The following is a 23,188-nucleotide window of genomic DNA, read 5'->3' on the forward strand; positions in this document are numbered from 1 at the left end:
CCCTTATTAGATTTCTTAAAGGTGTGCAGCTTCCAGAATAGGATCACTTTGGGGGGTTTTCCAGTGTCTTGACAACACAGGGCCTTTGTAAATGCGACATGGCATTCACCATCCATTGTAGCCAAATGGCGCTCCTTCCCTGCAGGCTTGCCCTGCACCCGCATGGTGCTTTATGCCCACATGTGGGGTATTTCCGTACTTGGGGGAAATTGTGCTACACAATTCGTGTCTTTTTTTATCTTTTAACCCCTTGTGAAAATGAGAAAATAAAGACTAGATCAATGATTTAGTGTAAAAATTTTTTTTTTTTTTACACTAAATGTTGGTCTAGCCTTGATTTTTTTCATTTCCACAAGGGGTTAAAAGAGAAAATAAACACAAAACGTGTAGTGTAATTTCCCGAATTTCACGAAAATACCCCACATGTGGACATAATGTGGCATATGGGCACAGGGCAAGCCACCAAAGGGACAGAGCGCCATTTAGAGGCTGGAATGGAGGAGGGAGGCCATGTCACATTAACAAAGCTCCTGTGCTGCCAGGACAGTGACCCCATTCTTGAAACTACACCCCTCAAGGAATCTAACAAGGGGTGCAGTGAGCATATGGACCCCACTGGTGACGGGCACATATGTAGAACATGTGCTGTGAAGATGAAAAATACCATTTTTTTCACTTTCACAGCACTAATGTTCTCGTCACCAGGGGGCCATATCACCGCTGCCCCCTTGTTAGATTCCTTAAGGGATGTAGTTTCCAGAATGGGGTCACTTGTGGGGGGTTTCTACTGTCCTGGCCGCACAGAGGCTTTATAAATGCAACATGTCAAGCCTCTAATGGGAATGGGGGCCATGGCTATCTAGTTGGGGAAAAGGGCCAATTATTAATTTATTTGGGGGTATTAGGCCAATTATTAGTTTATAAGGTTGAAAAGGACAAGTGTCCATCAAATTCAACCTGTGTTGATCCAGAGGAAGGCAAAAAACCCTGGTGAGGCAGACGACAGTAGCCTCATCACAGGGGAAAAATTCCTTCCCAACTCCATAATGGCAATCAGAATAATCCCTGGATCAACGTGACCCCTGAAATAGGAATGAGACAGAATTTAGAAAATTTAGAACTCCAATGACGTGTGGTATGCCTTGAAGCAATCCTTTATGCAGAGGCCGGGGTGATCAGGACAGGTGTCACACTGGTAAATGGCGTCCTTCCTGATGGTGTCCCCCTTTTGTGGCACACTCTGCACTTCTTTTGGGATCTCCCCTTTTTCCAGTGTGTGTGACTTCACCTGGAAAATGTTGTCCCTGTACGATACGGGGTCCTTCACATCCAGAAGCGCTGGGGCCCTCTCCTTGGCTACCGAATATCAGGGCTTTTATTACTGCTTCCTGGAATTCAAGGAATTTCCCCGGGTGGCCAGCATATCTGTACAGCACAAAAACGTTGCACATCGCTGTCTGTACCAGATATACGGCCACCTTTTTATACCACGTTCTGGTTTTTCTCGTAGCGTTATATGGTTTGAGGACTTGATCTGAGAGATTAACTTCTCCCATATACTGATTGTAGTCTAGAACACAATCAGGTTTGTTCACCATGTTTGTGGTACCACGTACAGGACAGGGGTGGTTCCTGTGAATTGTGGTCAAAATAAGGACATCGCATTTGTCCTTATATTTGACCAACAACATATTTTCACAGGCATAGGCCTTGCTCTCCACCCTTTGCAACAGTTGTCTTACTGGATGACTTCTTTGATTTTTTCGGATCGTGCCGCAAGCTACAGTAGCTCGGGCAGCGAGTGACCAAAACACGGGGATGCTGGTATAAAAGTTATCAACGTACAGGTGATAACCTTTATCCAGCAGTGGGAGGATCAGTTCCCAAACAATCTTCCCACTAACTTTGACTATGGGGGGGCATTCTGGGGGCTGGATTTGGGTGTCCCTACCCTCATTTACTCAAAATCTATAAGTGTACCCTGAGGTACTCTCACAGAGTTTGTATAATTTCACGCCATACCGCGATCTTTTATTGGGAAGGTACTGGCAAAAATGGAGTCTTCCTTTGAAGCTCAGGAGGGACTCATCTACTGAGATGTATTTCTCTGGGATATACATCTCAGTAAATTTGGCTAAGAAATGCTCTATGACCGGCCGTACTTTGTACAGGCGGTCATACGAGGGATCATCTCGCGGGGGGGGCGTGCTGCATGTTTCAGCAGCCATCATTACCCGATCGCCGTGTGTTTACACACAGCGATCGGGTAAACCGCGGGCATAAATGTACGCCCGTTTGCGTTAAGCACGGGTTTTGGGGCCTAACAATTAAGCCTGTGGTCGTTAAGGGGTTAAAGAATTTCTACAATAAAAATTTGAATATTTTAACAAGCTGAAGGAATCCTGTTGCTTTTCTTTGGTGTGGAACCCCGGTATCCAGGAGCTAAAACCTTCGTGCTCAACAAACGTAAATATATCTGAGAAGGCATGAACTGATAAGACTGGGTGCTGACCACACCTTCTTTCTTGTATATATATCTTTTCATGTACTTTTAATAGAAAACAAGTTTTCCTTGTGTGGAGTTCCCTTTAATGCCCAGGCTTATTTTTCAAATCTGAACTGTCTCACTTTATGTATTATTAGTTCTGCGATGCTTTTAAAGGGAATGTAACACTGGGAATATCGCTGGCGATGCCACGGTGCTTTTTACTGAGCACCGGCCGGGCACAAAGCACTGGGGGCAGGCCCCCAGTGTGATGATCTCTCCTCTGTGATGCGACTCCATTGATTCTAATGGAGTTGCGTCACAGAGGGAAGGGGGTTTGTCACATTGGGGTCCGGCTGGCCCGCCTCCAGTGCTTCCTGCCTGGCCGGTGCTCGGTAGTAGACTTAAAACTCACAATGTGTGCAAAAATTTGAAAAATTTACATTTCTCTTTATTCAAAATAGTCATGGGGATAGTCAAATGGGATGAAGGTCAGGTACCCAATTTTCTGAGGCAAATTGCATCAGTGTAAACAGTGTTTATTTTTTACATATGTAACTGTAGTACCATTTTTTCATATTCCTCTCGACTTTTTTTAGGTCTACTTGGAAACCTAAATATTACATATTTCTTACTTAACCCTTAGTTTTGGTGTTTATGACACGTTCAAATTTTTCAAACATGACATGTGTCACTTTATATATTAATAACTCTGGAATGCTTTTACCGATCCTTGTGGTTCCAAGACTGTTTTATCGTGACATGTTCCACTTTATGTTAGTGGTGCATTTGGGCCGATACCTTTAACTTTTTTTTGAGAAAAACTCCAAAATGATGTGAAAAATTGAAAAAAATTGCATTTCTCTAAATTTGAAAGTCTTTGCCAATAGTTATACCACATAAATTATTGATTAATTCATATCTAGAACTTGTCTACTTTATGTTGGCAGCATTTGGTAAACATGCGTTAACTTTTTTAGGATTTTAGAGGCCGTAATTGTTTAGTAGCAATTTTCTAAATTTTTGTGAAAATTTTAACTTAGAATTTTTTAGGGTCCAGTTCAGTTTTAGAGCATATTCTAGAGGCCTGGATATTAGAAACCCCCATAATTCACCCCATTTTGAACTCTTCACCCTTTGAAGTATTCAAATTGACATTTAAAACAGTTTTTAACCCTTTAGGCATTTTAGAGGAATAACTGCAAAGTAAGTGTGAAAAGTAAAAATTTCCATTTTCTTTGCAGACATTCCAATTCAATTATATTTCTTTCATACCGCACAGCTATAAAAAGTGAAATGCAATAAAACATTTATTCCTCTGAATCTGCAGTTTTTATCAATACCCCATTTGTGGACGTTAAGTGTTGTGCGGGCGCACAACACGGCTCAGAAGAGAAGGAGCACCCTTTAAATTTTGGAGTGTGGATTTGGCTGGAATAAATGTAGGAGACCATGTTACAGTTACAAAGCCCTCCTAGTGCCGAGACAGTGGAAACCCCCCACAAGTGGACCCATTTTGAAAACTACACCCCTTCAGGAATGTAACAAGGGGTACAGTGGGCATTTGGACCCTACAGATTTTTCACAGTTTTTTGCAAAAGTGGGCCGTGAAAATGAAAAATCACATTTTTTACACTTATACATTGGTGAAACCCAACATTTTTCAAATTTCAAAAAGCTTAGAGTAAAAAAACAACAACCAATATTTGTAAAGCAATTTCTCCTGAGCACAGAAATACCCCATTTGTGAACATAAAGTATTGTACGGGCTCACAACAGGGCTCAGAAGAGAAGGAGCACCTATGTCTGTGTGTGCACAGAAGTTTACTGACACTTACTTACGGATGCTGACTTACGATTACTAACGGACTCTGACTGACACTGACGCTTGCGAACGGACACAGACTGACACTGAGGCTTACTAACGGACACTGACTGACTCTTACTAAGTGACACTGACTGACACTGACGCTTACTAATGGACACAGACTGACACTGATGCTTACTAACGGACGCTGACTGACGCTTACTAACGAACGCTGACTGACGCTTACTAACGGACGCTGACTGACGCTTACTAACGCTTACTAACTGACGCTGACTGACACTAACGGACGCTGACTGGCGCTTACTAACGGACGCGGACTGACAGACACTAAGATCTCCCTTATTACTGGGAGATCACAGGGGAGGGGGTACTTTTTATTATGTGTATATATGTGTGTGTGTGTGTGTGTGTGTGTTTTACAGTATATGGATGCAGGCTCTGATCTCCTCACAAAGTGAGGGGTCAGAGCCTGCATCCATGCTCTGTCACGATCAGATACTGTGATTGGCAGCTCTGATCAGAGCTGCCAATCACAGTATATAGCAGCATGTGCCATGCTGCTGCAGCAGGAGGGGGTCACAGCAGAGATCGCTCCTTCCCCCTCCTCCTCGCAGCATTGGCTCCCTGGTCCCGGAACTCACTCTGAGCTACGGGATCCGGGGAGCCAGTTCTGCGAGGAGGAGGGGGAAGGAGAGACATCAGCTGTGACCCTCCGGCACAGTGGCAGCGGCGGTGGAAGCAAAGGTATTGGCGGCAACGGGGGGGGGGGGGGGGGGGAATCAGGGGGGCGGCAGCAAGATCAGAGGACACCACAGCGGGGGAACACGGCAGCGGGGGACTGAGGATCTTCAGGGGACACATCAGCGGGGGAACACGGCAGCGGAGGACCGGGGATCAGGGGACACATCAGCGGGGGAACAAGGATTGGGGGACGAGCAGCTGGGGGGGAAACACAAGGATTGTCAGACATGGCATCGGGGGGCGGGGCGGCACGGCAGCAGCTTCCCCTGGATCCCGGAACTAGGCAGAGACCGGGACCCGGGGGTTTACTGCTTGCTTCACCGGTATTGGTGGATCGTTACCGATCCACTGATGCCGGTGATCGCCTGTGCTGGACCCCTTCAGGGGGTCCTGCAGCAGCTACACTAAACTGTCAGCTATCAGCTGACAGTTTAGTCGCGGCTCCCGGTCACTGTTTATGTAAACAGTGAGCACCGGGAGCCGGGAAGTTATTGTACGTCCTGGTGCGGAAAGTAACCTCCTGCCAGGACGTACAATAACGCCCTGGTGCGGCTAGGGGTTAACTGGAATCCTTTTTTTTTTTTAACCACCTAGATACCACTGTCAATGGTGTACATGGCATCTAGGTGGTTAGAAGGTTCACACCAATCTTTTCAGACATTTATTATACCTCATACAATTGTGTGGTGCTGATCAGTTGTAATGACAGCCAGAAATATGCAGTAAAAATATGAGATAAATGATGGGCAGATATAGCACTAATTCTCATTTATACACACCTGACAGCTTATCCTAAAAAGTCACTTCAGAATCAGAATTATGAGGGCAATTTAATCAAATTACCTGCCCAGCCCTATTTTACAGTTTGCCATAAATTAGTTCACATTATGACTTGATCTGCCTATCACTTCACCTTAGGCCATGTTTTCAAATTTACAATCCCAAATATGGCTGAAACCATGGAGCCATAAATTAACCCACAGCCACATTAGGTTGCCAGGAGAATTGGTAACATTGCACAGTTATTGGTAAAGAAATCTCTTTGCAGTTTCAGCCCCAATCAGAACTCAAATATAAAAAATGTGGCCTTACAAAAAAATTTGCAGATGCATTTCATGAGAAAAATTAGACTTGTCCTTATCTTATATTAATAACACAGTCCTGTGGTATTTGTGTGTTGACAAGAAAAACGTTTAGTAAAGTGGTTTTTTTTTAATATTACCATGACATCACATGGTTTGGTTGACAGTTTAAAAAAGACTTACGTCTAACATGTCCATGAAGGTATCAGTTTCACAGCTGGAATGCAATCGTTGTAAGATAACACTATCTGCTCCTTTAGTAAAAAGCTTTATCTTTCCAATTTCATTTCTTACTGCAGAAAAAAAAACAATAAGAAATTAAAGGGGTTATCCAGAAAGCAGAAGACGGCTAAAGCCTCCTGCTCGCCTATTATCTCCCCGCCCCTCCGAAACATGTAATATCAGAGATACTGTGTAGCTATAACACATACCGTGCATACATAGATTCACCTGCATACGATGATGGAGACTTAGCCCCGTCCTCCCTGTCTCGGAAGGCTTACTTCCAAACCGTGGAATCTCAGAAAGTGATAATCACACGGGTTGCCCCAGAGCTTCATGCCATGTACACTAGTACTAAACTCAAAATTACCACTAACTATGAAGATCTAAATTAGGATCCAAGCGTACATACTCACGGAATGGTCCACTATCATGATACTGTGGAGTTGATACAGATCTCCTGGATACTTGGATGCCGTGAGGTCTAAGTCCACTGCCATGCGCGTTGTTTCCTCTTGATCTATATTTCGTTTAAGTCTATTGTGATGCGCACTATGTTCTTTTGACTCATAAATTGTCTAAGCATTCACGCAGGCGCAATAGAATATAGAGAGGGGGTTTAGACTTTAAGTTCCCCGACATGCGCTGTAGATACTTCCATGTGCGCTACGTTCTTTCATAAAATGTCTAAGTATTTGCGCATGTGCAGTGAAATAAAGAAGGTGTCTGGAACCTAAGGCCCCTGACATGCGCTGTAGATACCTTTTCTGTTTAGGATTTCGAAGTCATTTGCCATGCGCGAAGTTACGATATGAGTAGGAGTGTCAACACTCTCCTATTGGCCATTGATTCTACGAATACTATTGGCCGATTAACATATTCACCCATATATTGGCCTATTTTAAATAAATGGGAGTTTCTTGGAGGTGCATACGTAATCCCTGAATCCTTTAAAAGACACCGTATAGCACCGGCACGTCACTATAGTTTGGTTCCCCTTGATAAAGCCACGCTAAATGCGGTGAAACGTTGGGGTGGTGGTGGGTGTTTTGTACTTAGGTTTTTAATTGATGGAGTAGCATCACGAGTATCATACTAATATAGCGATTTTTGGCCATGTTTACCCTGGCGCTGTCGGCCGCTGTGCCTGGCAGCACCAATATCGCTACGGTGTGTGTATACAGAATCCTAGCAGTAATAATACTTGTCGTAGTAACAGCAGCGAATACCAATTGATTGAGAGAATATATCCACTCTGCAATACAGCGATATATGAGAAGGGTTATCCCACATCGATGTATGAAAGCACTATGGGAGGCATTTATTAAGTCCGGCGTTTTTTACGCCGGACGTAAAAATGCCCCCGCAGCTCCGGCGCTACGGAGATTTATGTAGAGGCGGACTGCCTCTACATAAATCCCGTGCGCGCCGTTGCGCACCGCCGAAAACCTACGCCAGCTGAGGACTGGAGTAGGTTTTCGGCGTACATTTTGGCGGAACGGATGATAAATCGCGCGGACTCTGAGTCCGCGCCCTCCGTTCCGCCCACTCTCCGCCCCTTTTCCGCCCCCTTTCCGCTACCTGGCGTACTCAGCGGAAAGTGCCGATTTGCGAATATTTTATTCGCAAATCCGCCATTTTTGCTTAAAAAAAGACGCAAATCGGCACTTTCCGCCGAAAATCATCCATTCGCCGGATGATACATGTGGCCCTATGTGTTTGTTGATCACTAATCGTTACAACAGTGACTACTCATCTGATACAGTGTGAATGCAGAATTAAAAGACAGCAGAACCTGAGTGCCTTACATCATTAGCAAACATCATATAGTAATGATATACTGGTAACCATTAGCCACACTGTTGGTAACTTATAGAGGTTGAAAGGTTCAACTTGCTACTGCCAAATATAGACACCATCTATTTGAGTGCATGTTCACACTGTGTACGATCTTTCAAAATATTGTGAATCTTTACTGACGTCATACAAGGAGGCATACCTTAAAGGTGTCTACACAGCTGTGGGTTAGGAACTGTGATTTCCCAAGATCCCTAGACGGCTATTACTATATAGATCAATCTGATCAACTACTTGGATACTGAGTGATTTGCTGTATCCATCACAAGTAGCTGCGTCCTCTGAGAGATATACAAGACAATTAACCTAACTGTATTTACAATACACACTGTACCAACATTGATTTAGATACTGAGCTACTCCATCCAGTTTTTAATCTTACATTTTCGCACATTTATTTGTATAATTAATAAAAGTTATGTTTTAATTTAGATCTTCATAGTTAGTGGGAATCTCAGAAAGTGAGCGCCAGGGAGCAGAAGACTTCAGCCATCTTCTGCTTCCTGAACAACCCTTTAACCCTTTAATGACCGTGGGCATACGTTTACGCCCTCGCAGACTGTGCTTTAAAACAGGAGGGCGTTAATGTACACCCTGCCAGGGGGCCGAGCTATGAAGTAAGCTCAGGAGCTTAGCTCGCTTCATAGTGGGTGCGGACCAGCTGCTATGAGCAGCCACGCCCTCAATCTCAATGGTGGGCTGCTAAGATCACACGGCTGGCCGCCATTAACCCCTTAAACACCAGGATTGCACCACGACCGCACCTTTAACTTTAAGTGACAGGAGCATCTCCTGTCACTTACTGATCGGCACAGGTTAAAAAACTATTGTTTGTCTGCTGTAGATCTCCCAGTGTAAACGAGGGTGTGCAGCCAATAAATTAAAGAGGATGTACCATCAGGTACATTATAAAATTATAAAATTATAAATTTCCAGAGAAATGCACCCCAATATTGATTGCACCGTTTCTGCAGTTTATAGAAATACATCATATGTGGCCCTATTGCGCTATTTGACGCAACCACAAGCCTCAGATATAGAGGAGCGACTAGTGAATTTCCACGCCTTCGTTATATTTGGTCATTTTTGACTGTACCACTTCAGGTTGGCAGAGGCTCTGGGGTGCCAAAACCTAAAAAACACCCCTAAAGGGACACCATTTAGGAAACTACACCCCTCTAGGAATGTAACAAGGGATGCGGTGAGCATCTGGATCCCACAGGTGCTTCACAGATTTTCAGAACAATGTGGCATAAAAAAGGAAAAATTCATTTTTTACACTAAAACGTTGTTCTAGTCTTCATTTCACATTTTTACAAGGGGATAAAAGAAAAAAAGACTCCAACCGTGTAGCGCAGTTTCTCCTGAGTACAGAAATACCCCACATGTGGACATAAAGTGCCAAGCGGGCGCAGGACGAGCCTCCAAAGGGAAGGAGCGCCAATTGACCTTTGGAAGCTGAATTTCACTGGAATGGATTTCAAGGGCCATGTCACATGCCTTGTGCTGCCAAAACACTGGAAACTCCCCACAAGTGACCACATTCTGGAAACCACCCCTCAAGCAATCTAAAAAGGGGTGCAGTGAGCATATGGACCCCACTGGTGAAGGGCACAAATGTGGAACAATGTGACGTAAAAGTAAAAACTTTCATTTTTTCACTTTCACGGCACATGTGCCCGTCATAAAGGGGTCCATATCCTTACTGCACCCCTTGTAAGATTCCTTGAGGGGTGTAGTTTCCAGAATAGGGTCACTTGTGGAGGGTTTTCACTGTCTTGGCAGCACGAGGGCTCTGTAAATGCGACATGGCGTTCATCATCCATTCTGGCCAAATCCAGCATCCAAAATCCAAATGGCGCTCCTTCCCTTCGGAGGCTTGCCCTGCTTTATGTCCACATGTGGGGTATTTACGGACTCGGGGGAAATTGTTGTACACATTTTGTGTGTTTTTTTCTCTTTTAACCCCTTGTGAAAATGAAAAATTTAAGGCTAAACCAACATTTTAGTGTAAAAAATGGGGTCACTTGTGGGAGGTTTCAACTGTCTTGGCAACACAGAGGCCTTTCAAATGCAACAAGGCCCTCGAAAACCATTCCAGCCAAATCCAGCCTACAAAAACCAAATGGCGCTCCTTCCCTTTGGAGGCTTACCCTGCACCCGCATAGCGCTTTATGTCCACGTGTGGGATATTTTCGTACTCGGGGGAAATTGCTCTACACATTTTGTGTTTTTTTTTTAATCTTTATACCCCTTGTGAAAATGAAAAAATCAAGACAAGATCAATGATTTAGTGTAAAAAGTAAACATTTTTTACACTAAATGTTGGTCTAGCCTTGATTGTTTTCCATTTCCACAAGGGGTTAAAAAAGAAAATAAATGCAAAACGTTTAGGGTAATTCCCCCTGAGTATGAAAATACTCCACATGTGGACATAATGTGCCATATGGGCACAGGGCAAGCCACCAAAGGGACAGTGCGCCATTTAGAGGCTGGAATGGAGGATGGAGGCCATGTCGCGATTACAAAGCTCCTGTGCTGGCAGGACAGTAGAAACCCCCACAAGTGACCCCATTCTTGAAACTACACCCCATAAGGAATCTAACAAGGGATGCAGTGAGCATATGGACCCCACTGGTGACGGGCACATATGTAGAACATGTGCCGTGAAAATAAAAAATAAATTTTTTTTTCATTGTCACGGCACAAATGTGTCAGTCACCAGGGGGCCATATCCCCGCTGCACCCCTTGTTAGATTCCTTAACAGTGGCGGTAGGATATAGGGGTAAAAACGCCCCTACGCCAAAAAGGAGGAGTTGCTGATCAGCAGCAACCTTACGTGCTATGCTGATCAGCACTCAGCAGCGTTAGGGCGCATAAAAAGAAAAAAAAAATTGAAAAAAAAACCAACAAAAAAACCCTCTTTGTAACTCAAAGCAACTGATCAGTGAATAATATACGCTGATCAGCGGCTAGGGGGCAGTAGAGTGAAGCTGCCGAAGATTGCCGAAGCCTGCCGAAGCCCAAAGAGACGAAGACTTCCGAAGATTTCCGAAGTTAGACTATGCGGACCCGATGGAATCCAGAAGTGACCCGAAGCAGAGAAGAGGACACGCGGACCGCCAATCTTCGCTCCGGACGCCCAGATCAGGTGAGTATAGTGCACCTACACTATACACACCTGTTCTGCACCCCTCAGCTAGGTAGCAGAACCCGAGGGACACACTTTTTTAACACTTTGATCGCCGTGATGGGCTGGCTGGTACTGGCCGGCCTATCATGGCGATCGTGGGGGTGGCACCAGCGCCATGTTTCTGGAGGACACTGATGGTGATTGGTGCTGTCTCGGACAGCACCAATCGCCATTGCTTTCCGGGTCACCGATGACCCGGAAAGCTAAATTTAGCTGCTATCAGCTTCTCTGAATTGATCAGCCTATAGCAGCAATCGCCGGCACGGAGGGGGGGATACATTATAGCAGGCCATCTTCCCTGATTGGTGTGTGTGTACACATAGCGTTCGGGGAAACATCGGGCTTAAATGTACGTCCGTTTGCGGTAAAACCCACCCTGCGGGGGTATACATTTACTTTTGTAATCGAGTGCCGAGGGCCCGTTCACAGTACAAGTCAGCCTATCTAATAGGGCCCTTACTCTGTTGAGGCTTTTATTCCTCCTTCTAATCTACTAAAGTGTTATCCCTGCTTCTGTTGATTCGACCTGTACCACTGTAACTATAGGATCTCTTCACATTTTACTACTACTTTTAATTTAACTTTACTTAGTATTTGGCTTTGTATTTGGTATTTCATTCCCTCCCAGAAAATATCAGGATTTATATTTCTTATCCACCTGATTTGTTCTTGAAATGATGGGAGACAACATATTGTTTCACAGGTGCTGTAAAGGCCAAGTTATCCTGTTAACAACCATCTTATTTTTCTGTTAGCTCTATTAACATTATAATTATATTTACCTAAAATGGACATCCGCTTGCGACAAGAGTTAAAGTCCAAAAGTGCCAGAATACTGTAGGTTCTCTCTTTACCCAGTTCGAGAACTGTAACTGTTTCTTGAGTGCGGGAGAGGAAAATATAACCAAAGTTTCTGGCAGCAGTGACTAAGGCTTCTTCATCAGGAGAGGTAGCTTTGTAGACCAAGGTTCCTTGTAAAAGACATACCATACTAATTTTAATAAAATATTACAAATTATTTCTAAATTGTGGACTTGTATATCCCCAGCAAGATATCTGCTATTAGTGGGGGCAATTCACAACAATAAAAATAATGATAATGAAAATAATACTTATTTATATAGCTTTGGCTGTCCAGGCATATTGTGAATAATATAACCTATATGAAAACAATATGTGCGGTTGAATGTAAGTGGATGTATACACTGAAAACAATGTCCCTTTTGGACTCAATGACCAGTTGAGTTTGTTTTTATTTTTTTTAATAAAGCAGGTCAGCATGATATATTTGTAATTAAGAATTCAACTGGATCTCTTGAGGTCTTGTGATTTGTAGTGAGAAATTGTGGGTCCTGTATTAGATTAGATAACAGTCTGTTGACACCAGTAAATGTTACCAGTATAAGGCAATAGAAGCTCCTGTGGAGTACGCTCAGTAATGTCTCACATTCATCTCTGAGGGACAAATTCTGTGTAAAGTTGTGTCCATAGAGCTTGCTATAAAGCATGTCACTAAATAACATATAAAAATAATGATCTGGAGAATAGAGAGAGAGTTATATATGTCAGATAGAACAGTAACAGATGTAAATAAATGGCGGGTGATGAGCTCCAAAGTGTTTACACAAGTCATCCAGATGGATGGTAAGGCTACAGGGAGAGTCACAAAAATGTATAAAATATTGGGCGCACTAGAAGATGGGAAACTTACAATGAAATCACAAGAAAAATGGGAAAAACACTAGGGGTTAAAGAGTCGGAAAAGTTAATATAGAATTGCGTACTCCATACTATACATGATAATAATTAAAAGATTCATGTCTAGGTCTAGGAAAGGAGCAAATGTTATTGAACTAAGACCGTGGATGAATATATGTTATATTTGTAACCAGAGAAGGAAGAACCAGGGTGGCTTGTTAACCTTATGTTGATAATGGGTGAAAGGATGGGTTGTAGATGGGGCCGTGGGTCTGGACACAATCAGGAGAGAGGTAAAGGTAAACGAGTGATTATAATATTGAGTGATTGCCTCGGTTGTTCTTAAGGCCGGCTCTGCTCTTCATTAAGTCTCAGTAGCAAAAGTAGCAAAATTATAAATAGTTATTTAATTAATATTTATTTATTATATATATTTTTCTTCATTTAGTTATGTATTTTTTAATTTAGTATTCTTTACTATTATTATTATTATTTAATTTTTAATTATTAGTTTATTTCACTTATTTATTTATTTTCATAACACCTGGGGGACCATAATTTATCATGATAAATGGTGGATGAGGCCCTTCCGGGAGCTTAGTTGAGTGTATGGAGCACGGTTGGTCTACCTAAGTGGGCTTACCCAAGCTCCAGGAAGGAATGGTTGGTTGGGAAGGGCTCTGCTGGGCAGAACGGCTCCAGAGATGGGGCGGTTCGGCCAAAGAGGTTACCCTGAATGGAAGGAATTACCAGGTGGATAAAGAACAGAAGTATATCTCTGTAATTTTGTAATTTTGTTTTTTCTTTTTGCTTTTGCTTGTTTGTTTGTTTTTTTCTTTCCCCTTCTTCGGGGGTGAAATGTATGCATGGAGAGTGGAGTTCTGCTAAGGGACAACCGAGTCTGCTGGCTAAGTGTTGACTTTATAATTTTTCAATTAAGTTAGTTTGTTGTGCTCTCCCGGCAGTGTCTGGATTCTGCGGTTAGTATAGTGGTAAGATATAGTGGTGGTGTTAGTAAACTGAGATATACTGATGGTATAGTACCTGGTAAAGGAATGGATTGAGCCCCCTGGTGAAATCCGCTCCGGACCATAATGCTGTTTGGTTATGTTTTTTAATGGATGGTAATGAACTAGACTACTATATTTAGCAAATGGAGATTGTATGGGGTAGGATGTGGATAATTGAGGTTTTAACATGATTTTGTACTATGGAAAATTAATAAAGAAATTAAATAAAAAAAATAGTGGCAAGCTGGCCTAGCTGAGACAAGAAGGCCAAGGAAAATGGGAATCTGAAACATCAGGTATTTCAAAAACGTAATAACTATGATAAAGTGTTTAGGTACCTTGGCAGCTAATGTGAGAGAGAGAGCAGCTGTCCATGCAGACGAATACTGACCCGCGGCAGCTCAGGTTTGCCTCAGGCGGCAAAAAGCCTGGAAACGGCCCTGCTCATCATGTCCACATGCACCACCACCATGACACATGCCTTCACGGGAAGTGGCGCGGGACATGGCTGTGAGACATGCAAGCCTCAAGTGAGAAAGGCTCAATATGTTTTAAAGTGCCGAAACGTTGTAATTTTTTATACGCATATCATTATACGCTGTCTTCAATTGCAACTCTTTTTTGGATGAAATACTGGGTATAGGCCAACCCGGTGGAGGACTGAGCGTCTACACGGTGGTTCCGCTGTTTCCACTTGGAATAGACTATATGTCATCTGAGATACCGTGCAGTTAGATCTACAAAAGGAGAGGAGGGATGGACGACTATGAGGTCAGAGTGCATCGAACTAATAGTTTGGATGTCAAATAACACAAGGGGGAAGATTGCAAAAATGTATAAGATATTGGGAGAAACACAAGGGAGTAAGTTTGTTATTCACTCTGGTAGAGATGTTGGGGTGAAACAAGTTGAGTTTTGGGAGAGTGTATATTGTAACACATGTAAATATATCACAGATAAGAATAAAGTTACATAATTTTTTTGTAATCACCGATTATATTACGTGACTAATGATATTAGAAAATGGCGTAAGGAGCCCGTATTGGATTGTTATAGATGTGAGATGCAAGGTGCAGATTTGGATCACCATTGGTGGATATGTGATGTAGTATGCATATTTTGGAAGGAGGTGTTTAGAGTTATGACACGAATATTTGAATTGAGGATGAATATGAATGTGCAATACTAGGGGTTCAATCTCTGACCAAGGATAGGAGGGCGGTGATATATAAGTTCTTTTTTGCAGCTCACCTGGTTATTCTATAAAATTGGGTGTTGGTACATCCTCCGACAATAAATGAATAGAGGGAAGGTGGCTGGAGGATACTGCGATATGAATGGTGGCACAATAAATATATAATGAGGAGGGATGACGAGTGGTTAAGAGTATTGCTGGACAGATGGGAAGACTTCCGGAGTTAGGTTTTTTTTTTGTGTTCGTTTTTTTTTTCTTCTTTAGTTGTTAGGTTAGCTGGGTGGGTTGGTGGGGGATTGGGGGGGGGGGGTTAAAGGACATGAATAGCTATGGCAATTGTTATTGTTGTATAGTCAAATTAGGTGGTACAGTACTGGAGTAAACCCGTATAAAGGATTGTTATCGGAGGAGTACGCGCGGGGCACCGGAATTTTGCTATATATATGGGGATAGTTTATGGGAGTAGCCGTGTGTGTGGGGGGGTGCTCGTGTCTGTACTGGTGGGGGTTGTGCCCTGGATTCGGGCTGAGCCGGATAGGTATGTAAAGTTCTATGTGTGTGTTTGTAATAGGAGAAGCAGGTGACACGTCCTGTTTTCCGACCTCGGGTGGATCTTGCCTAGGCGTACCCTCTGTGTTGGGAGTGTGAAGAATCTGATCCCCCTGGGGTGCCATTGTTGAGCATAATAAATGGTTGACTGGTCTTCAGGGGAGAATAGAGGAAGTGCAGTGCCTCTGCAGTGATATTGGAGAGGTTTTGCGCTAGTGTGGTAAAGAATAGTGGTGGGTCTGCCTCCCCCCTGCTCCCATTTACTGCTTATTATCAGAAAATCACGACTCTTTTACATCAGACGTGCCCTGTGTAATCTATGGAGAGGGGAGGGGGGAGGGAGGGAGATTAGTCGCCAGCAGAGAGCAGAGAACAAAGGATTACACAGTGGCAGCTGTGTAAAAGCCGTATTCAGAGGTCAAAGAGGTCAGTGCTGACTTCAGAGGAGATAGCCCGGTGATGCAGCTGTAAATTAACTCTTTGTTGTCCTGTTTTGGTGCCTCATCTCCCTCAACCCCTCCCCTCTCCATAAGAGAACCATGAAGACAGGGGGGAGAGCTTCAAACTGCTTTTTCATGATAAAAATGCATTTTCCGTCTAATAAACCGAGTTACAAAGTTTCTTAAAATTGCCTTTGCTATTAATTTCTGTAAAAAAAAAAAAAAATACGACAGTGACACTTTAACCCCTTAAGGACAGAGCCTGCAATGGCATTAAGGACAGAGACAAATTTTATGAATATGACTTGTGTCACTTTATTCATTAATAACTTCGGGATGCTTTTCCCTATCCGGCTGATTCTGAGATTGTTTTCTCGTGACATATTGTAATTCACATTTCTGGTAAATTCGATACTTATAACGAATCTTTATGGAAAAAAAAACAAAATAACGTGAAAAATTGTGAAAAAATGCATTTTTCCAACTTTGAAACTCTTCTGCTTATACAGAAAATGGTTATGCCACATAAATTATATATTAAATAGCATTAGCAACATGTCTACTTTATGTTGGCGGCATTTATTAAACTATTTTTAATTTTTTTTAGACAATGGAAAGCTTAAAACATTAGCAGCAATTTTCCAAATTTTCAGCAAAATTTCAAAATCAGATATTTTTAGGGACCTGTTCGGGTTTAAAGTGTATTTGAGGGGACTGTATGTTAGAAAGCCCCACAAAGCACCCCATTTCAGAAACTGCACCCCCCAACCTCTGCAAAAGCACATTCAGAAAGTTTTTTAACCCTAGGGGAGTCACAGAAATAATAAGTAAGTGTGTAAGAAATTTTAAATTTTAAATTTTCTGTGCAGAGATTTTATTGTAATCCAATATTTTTCATAATTATAAACCCATGACCAGAGAAATGCACCCCAATACTGATTGCCCCGTTTCTGCAGTTCATAGAAATACCCCAAATGTGGCCCTATTGCGCTGTTTGACGCAACCACAAGCCTCAGATACAAAGGAGCGCGTAGTGAATTTTAACGCCTCCGTTATATTTGGTCATTTTTGACTGTACCACTTCAGGTTGGCAGAGGCTCTGGGGTGCCAAAATACTGGAAAACCCCCACAAGTGACCCCATTCTGGAAACTACACCCCTCAAGGAATGTAAAAAGGGGTGCGGTGAGCATCTGGACCCCACTGGCGACAAATGTGGAACAAATAAATTTTTTAACTTTCACGGCACAAATGTGCCTGTTATCAAGGGGTCCATATCCTCACTGCACCCCTTGTTAGGTTCCTTCAGGGGTTTAGTTTCCAGAATGGGGTCACTTGTGGGGGGGTTCCAGTGTTTTGGCAGCACGAGGGCTCTGTAAATGCGACATGGCCCATGAAATTCATTCCAGTGAAATTCAGCTTCCAAAATCCAAATGGCGCTCCTTCCATTCGGAGGCTTGTCCTGCACCCACATGGCGCTTTATGTCCACATGTGGGGTATTTACAGACTCGGGGGAAATTGCTCTTTTAACCCCTTGTGAAAATGAAAAATTCAAGGCTAAAGTAACATTATAGTGTAAAAAAATGTAATATTTCATTTTCACGCCACATTGTTCCACATTTGTGCCCGTCACCAGTGGGGTCCATATGCTCACTACACCCCTTGTTACATTCCCTGAGGGGTGTAGTTTCCATAATGAGGTCACTTGGTGGGGGGGGTTTCACTGCTTTGGCAACACAGGGAGTTTTTAATGCAACATGGCCCTCGAAATCCATTCTACCCAAATCCAGCCCCAAAAAGCTAAATGGCGCTCCTTCCCATTGGAGGCTTGTCTTGCGGCCGCATAGCGCCTTAAGTCCACATGTGGGGTATTTCCGTATTCGGGGGAAATTTCTCTACATGTTTTGTTCTGTTTCTTCCCTTTTAACCCCTTGTGCAAATGAGAAATGTCAAGATTAGGTCAATGATGTTGTGTAAAAATAAAAATTTTACACTTAAACATTGGCCTAGCCATGAATTTTTTCATTTTCACAAGGGTTTAAAAGAGAAAAAAAACACAAAACGTGTAGAGCAGTTTGTCCCGAGTACGGAAATACCCCACATGTGGACATAAAGCGTCATGCGGCCGCAAGACAGGCCTCTAAAGGGAAGGAGCGCCATTTGGCTTTTGGATGCTGGATTTGGCTGAAATGGATTTCAAGGGCCATGTTGCATTTGCAGAGACCCTATGCTACCAGGACAGTGGTAAACCCCCACAAGTTACCCCATTCTGGAAACTACACCCCTCAAGGAATCTAACAAGGGGTGAAGTGAGCATATGAACCCCACTGGTGACGGACACAAATAGGGAACAATGTGACGTGAAAGTGAAAAATTTCCTTTTTTCATTTTCACAGCACAAATGTGCCCGTCATCAAGCGGTCCATATCCTCACTGCACCCCTTGTTAGCTTTCTTGAGGGGTGCAGTTTCCAGAATGGGGTCACTTTGGGGGCCTCCACTGTCTTGGCAACACAGGGCCTTTGTTTTTTTTTTAAATTTAAATTTTTATTGGATTTTCATAAAATTTTTACAACAAGGCCTACAGATGGCCTGAACAGTAAAACCTTGCAATAAAGAGTAGAAAAAGAACAAGAAAAAAAAAAAAAAAAAAAACATAAGATATGTATGGGTGTTTTTAGCCAATATTAAAAATTTTACGGTTAACATGTAAATAAATGTAACAATAACTGTATTATTTCGTTAAGGGTGAAGTATTCCAATGTTTCCAGCGTTTTATTATTTTCATATTGTTTGTGGACACAGGAGATAGAAAGGTTTCATGGGAGCATTGCGAATTTACTCTGTTAATAACTTCTTGGATGGAAGGAGGATCAGGCGATTTCCATTTTTGCGCCAATGATAATCTGGCAGCTATTAGAATGTGTTGTATGATTGTTCTGGATTGGGCCGGGAATGAAGACAGATTAATGTCTAAAATAGCAAGCGCTAGATCTTTTTTATATGTTTTTTGTGAAATTTTTGAGATTAGATCAAACACTTCGTTCCAGAATTGGGTTATGATAGGACATGTCCACCACATATGTGTTTGATTGGCAATTTGATTGCAACCTCTCCAGCAAAGATTGGAGTGATCGGGAATAATATGGGATAGTCTAGCAGGTGTAAGATACCATCTTAGATGTATTTTGCGTACTAATTCTAGATGGTTTATACACTTAGAGTTTTGTTGAATTTGTCTGATGGCCGAGTACCATTGTTCACATGTATAGGAGATGCCTATTTCCTCCTCCCATTTCTGCATGTAAGGTAGCTTTTTTTCAGATTCTGGTCCTGTATTGTCAGTTAGAAGATCGTATATATGAGTGTATCCTTTACAGAAACCGTTCCAATTAAAGAAGAATTTGTGTACATTTGTTAGTTTTATGGGTTTTGGGGCCCATTTGTGTTTTTTTATGAACTGTATGATCTTTTTATAATGTGATAGGAAAATTGAAGTATGGGGTATAGAAGGTGGCAGATCAGATAAGGAGAGGGTGTGCGTAATATCTTGAAAGTCTGCCAATGTGTAGAAGCCCGCTTTGAGCCATGTGTCTGATTGTAAATCTGGTATAATTGATTTTAATATATTTAATGGAAATTCCTCTTTTGTTAGGTGGATCCAATGTTTTCTTATTATATATTTATTCCATAGGAACAGTGAGTCAGACATAGATTTTAGAGGTGCTGTAGGAGAGGGTATTTTAAGAACAGAGGCTAACATGTAATGTTTCATGTTATAGTTCTCAGTGATATTGTCTTCTATGTTTGACCATCTTTGTATGTTTGGAGAATTCCAGCAAGTAGCCAGTTGTTCTAGTAGAGCTGCTATATTACTGGCTGTTATGTTTGGGACTCCCATTCCTCCATTTTTTAGTTTTTTAAAGAGTATCTGTTTTGCTACTCTAGCTCTTTTTCCTCCCCATATAAATTTTAGGAGGATAGATTGTATTTTATTTGTTAGTGCTTGTGGGATTAAATATGGAATTGTTCTGCATAAGTAAAGAAGTTTAGGAAGAAGGAGCATTTTCACTAAATTAATTTTTGCTATCCAGGATAGTTGTAGTTTTGATAATCTAGCACATTCCTCTTGTAGAAGAGTAATGAGGTCGTTATAATTTTTATCTATAGTCATTAACGCAGAGGGAGTTAATTGGATGCCTAGATATTTGATTCCTGACGGAGCCCAGGTGAAATTAAATTTACGTATTTTGCGACTCATTGAGTCTGGTATATTTAGTGGAAGGATAGATGTTTTATTTATGTTTAATTTATAGTATGAGATTTTTGAGTATTCGTTAATTATGTTCATTATTGAGTTAAGTGACGTGATGGGGGACTGACAAATGAGCAAAACATCGTCAGCGTAGAGGCCAATTTTATGTTCATATGTGTTTATTCTTATTCCTTTAATTTTGGGGGAAATTCTAATATGTTCTGCTAATGGTTCCATACATAGGGTGAAGATAAGTGGAGAGAGGGGGCATCCTTGCCGTGTTCCGTTTGAGATGTTAAATTTTTTTGACATAAAGCCTGAGGCTAGGACTGTGGCAGAAGGAGTTGTATATAGGGATAAGATTGCATCTTTTATATAGGAGCAAAATCCAAATTTATTTAGTGTGTATTCTAGATATGTCCAGTTTACTCTATCGAACGCTTTTTCAGCGTCAAGCGAAAGTAGGGTTGTTGGTATTTTTGATTTTTTGGCTATTTCAATTAGATCTAGAAAACGTCTAGTTCCATCTCTGGATTGGCGTCCTTGAACGAAACCCACCTGATCTTGTGCAATGAGCGTTGGGAGGACTGTATTTATTCTGGAAGCTAGTATTTTGGCGTAAAACTTAATGTCTGAGTTAAGTAGGGATATTGGTCGAAAATTGGTAGTTTGGTCTAGAGGTTTACCTGGTTTCGGTATGGTAGTTATTATGGCTTGCAACATTTCTGAAGGTGGTGCCTTATTGGTGATAATGTGGTTAAAGGTTTGGGTTAGAATAGGTGAGAGTTGCGATATGAAGTATTTATAATATTCATTGGGTAGTCCGTCCGGTCCTGGGGATTTATTTATTTTTGATGAATGGATTGCGTTTCTGATCTCTGTCTCTGTTAGGGGGGAGTTGAGTGATATAAGCTGTGATTGGGTGAGGTGTGGTAGTTTTAATTTATGAAAGAATGCTTCTATGTCTTCTTTTTTGGGGATGTGGGTCGATGGATTTTTATTTAGGTTATATAAATCTTCATAGTATTTAGCGAATTCATTAGCTATTTGTTGTGGGTCAAAGATCTTTTTGTTGTCTGTTGTTTTGATATATGGTATTTTTTGTTTTGCTTGTTTGATTTTTACTCTTTTTGCCAGGATTTTGCTAGCTCTGTCACCACTTATGTAAAAGTTCCAGTTTAGTCTTTTTAGAGTTTTTTCATATTGGAACAGCAACGCTTTCTGTAGTGCATCTTTGCATTCTGAAACTTGTTTTATTAAGGTCGGTGAGGGAGAGATTTTCAGTTGTTTTTCTAGGTTGCTAAGTGTGAATAATATGGAATTTATTTCTTTGTCTTTTTCTTTTTTAGCTCGGGCGTTTAGTTGTATAAAAATCCCTCTAATAAATGCTTTATGTGCACACCATAGGGTGTCTGGGGAGATTACTGAGTGTGTATTAAATTTAAAGTATTCCGATATTTGTTCAGAGATATGTTTTACATTTTGCGGTGATTTTAATAGGAAGGTGTTCATTCTCCAGGGGGATGTGTGTTTGAGCGAAAAGCGGTCAGTTATTTTTAGGCTAACTGGGGCATGGTCAGACCAAGTAATCTGTCCTATTTTAGCTTCTTGAGTGTTATGTAAAAGGGTGGGATCTACAAGAAAAAAGTCTATTCTGGAATGAACAGCGTGGGGGTGGGAGAAAAAGGAGTAGTCTCTCTCATTAGGATGGAGATATCTCCATATGTCATGTAAGTTTTCTTCTAATAACAGAAGTTGGAGGTCAGGGGAATGATAAGAGGAAGAAAAGGAACGATCTATAGATTGATTACATACAATGTTGAAATCTCCACATATTATTAAGCTTCCTTTTTGCACTGATTTTGCAAGTGAGATGGTTTTTTTTATAAATGATATTTGTCTCTTATTGGGAGCATAGATATTGACGAGTGTATATGGTACTGAGTTAATTTCACATATGAGAATGATATATCTTCCTTGTGTGTCTGATATATGATCTATTTTTTTAAATGCTACAGTGTCTTTAATTATTATGGCAACTCCCGCTTTCTTCTTTATATTAGAGGAAAAGGTTACATGGGGGAATTTAGGATGTTTTAAGCGAGAGGTATCATCTTTACACAAATGTGTTTCCTGTAACAAAAGAACATCACAATTAGAAGATATGGCCTCTTTCCATGTTAATGATCTTTTAAATGGAGAGTTTAGTCCACGAACATTTAAACTTAGGAATTTAACTCCCATGTTGGGATAGGGTTGAAAGATGTGTGAGCAGTGTTGGTAATGTCAAATATATAATAGTATCGCATATACATATTGGCTGTATACATATTAAGGATAACAAAAAACAGGTAAAACATTTGAAATAATGAAATGAACAAAACATAAGAACTTCCCTCTTTCAGGGAAACTAGGGGGGGTAAAGTCCTAGCCAGTAACTAGAGAAAGGGCAGATCCATTACGGATACATACTGAGGAGACAAATTTGGATTTGAATTTAAGTGAAAAAAGGTTTAGTCCTCGGTTTCAGACCTGTTTCTGGAAGATTTGCTGGACCATAAGGGTGTAATGAGCGCAGGGCGGGTGGTTTCTTTCCTTGGAGGGGTCTGTAGAGGAGGAGGAAGTAGACTCCAG

At 41.6% G+C, this 23,188-nt stretch overlaps 1 protein-coding gene across 9 annotated transcripts in view; it reads right to left on the reverse strand.

Annotated features, from left to right (window-relative positions):
- Positions 1-23,188, reverse strand: part of LOC138785982 (phospholipid-transporting ATPase IK-like) — a 344,961-nt gene that overhangs the window by 140,912 nt on the left and 180,861 nt on the right. For all 9 annotated transcript variants that reach the window (XM_069962531.1, XM_069962533.1, XM_069962532.1 and 6 more), the window contains 2 exons: positions 12,192-12,380; positions 6,320-6,429 (listed from right to left, as the gene is read on the reverse strand). In XM_069962531.1, the coding sequence (XP_069818632.1) occupies positions 6,320-6,429; positions 12,192-12,380 (299 nt within the window). The remainder of the gene's footprint in view (positions 1-6,319; positions 6,430-12,191; positions 12,381-23,188) is intronic.

This window comes from Dendropsophus ebraccatus, chromosome 3 (assembly GCF_027789765.1).
Source record: "Dendropsophus ebraccatus isolate aDenEbr1 chromosome 3, aDenEbr1.pat, whole genome shotgun sequence".
In the NCBI taxonomy this organism is placed as follows: domain Eukaryota; kingdom Metazoa; phylum Chordata; class Amphibia; order Anura; family Hylidae; genus Dendropsophus; species Dendropsophus ebraccatus.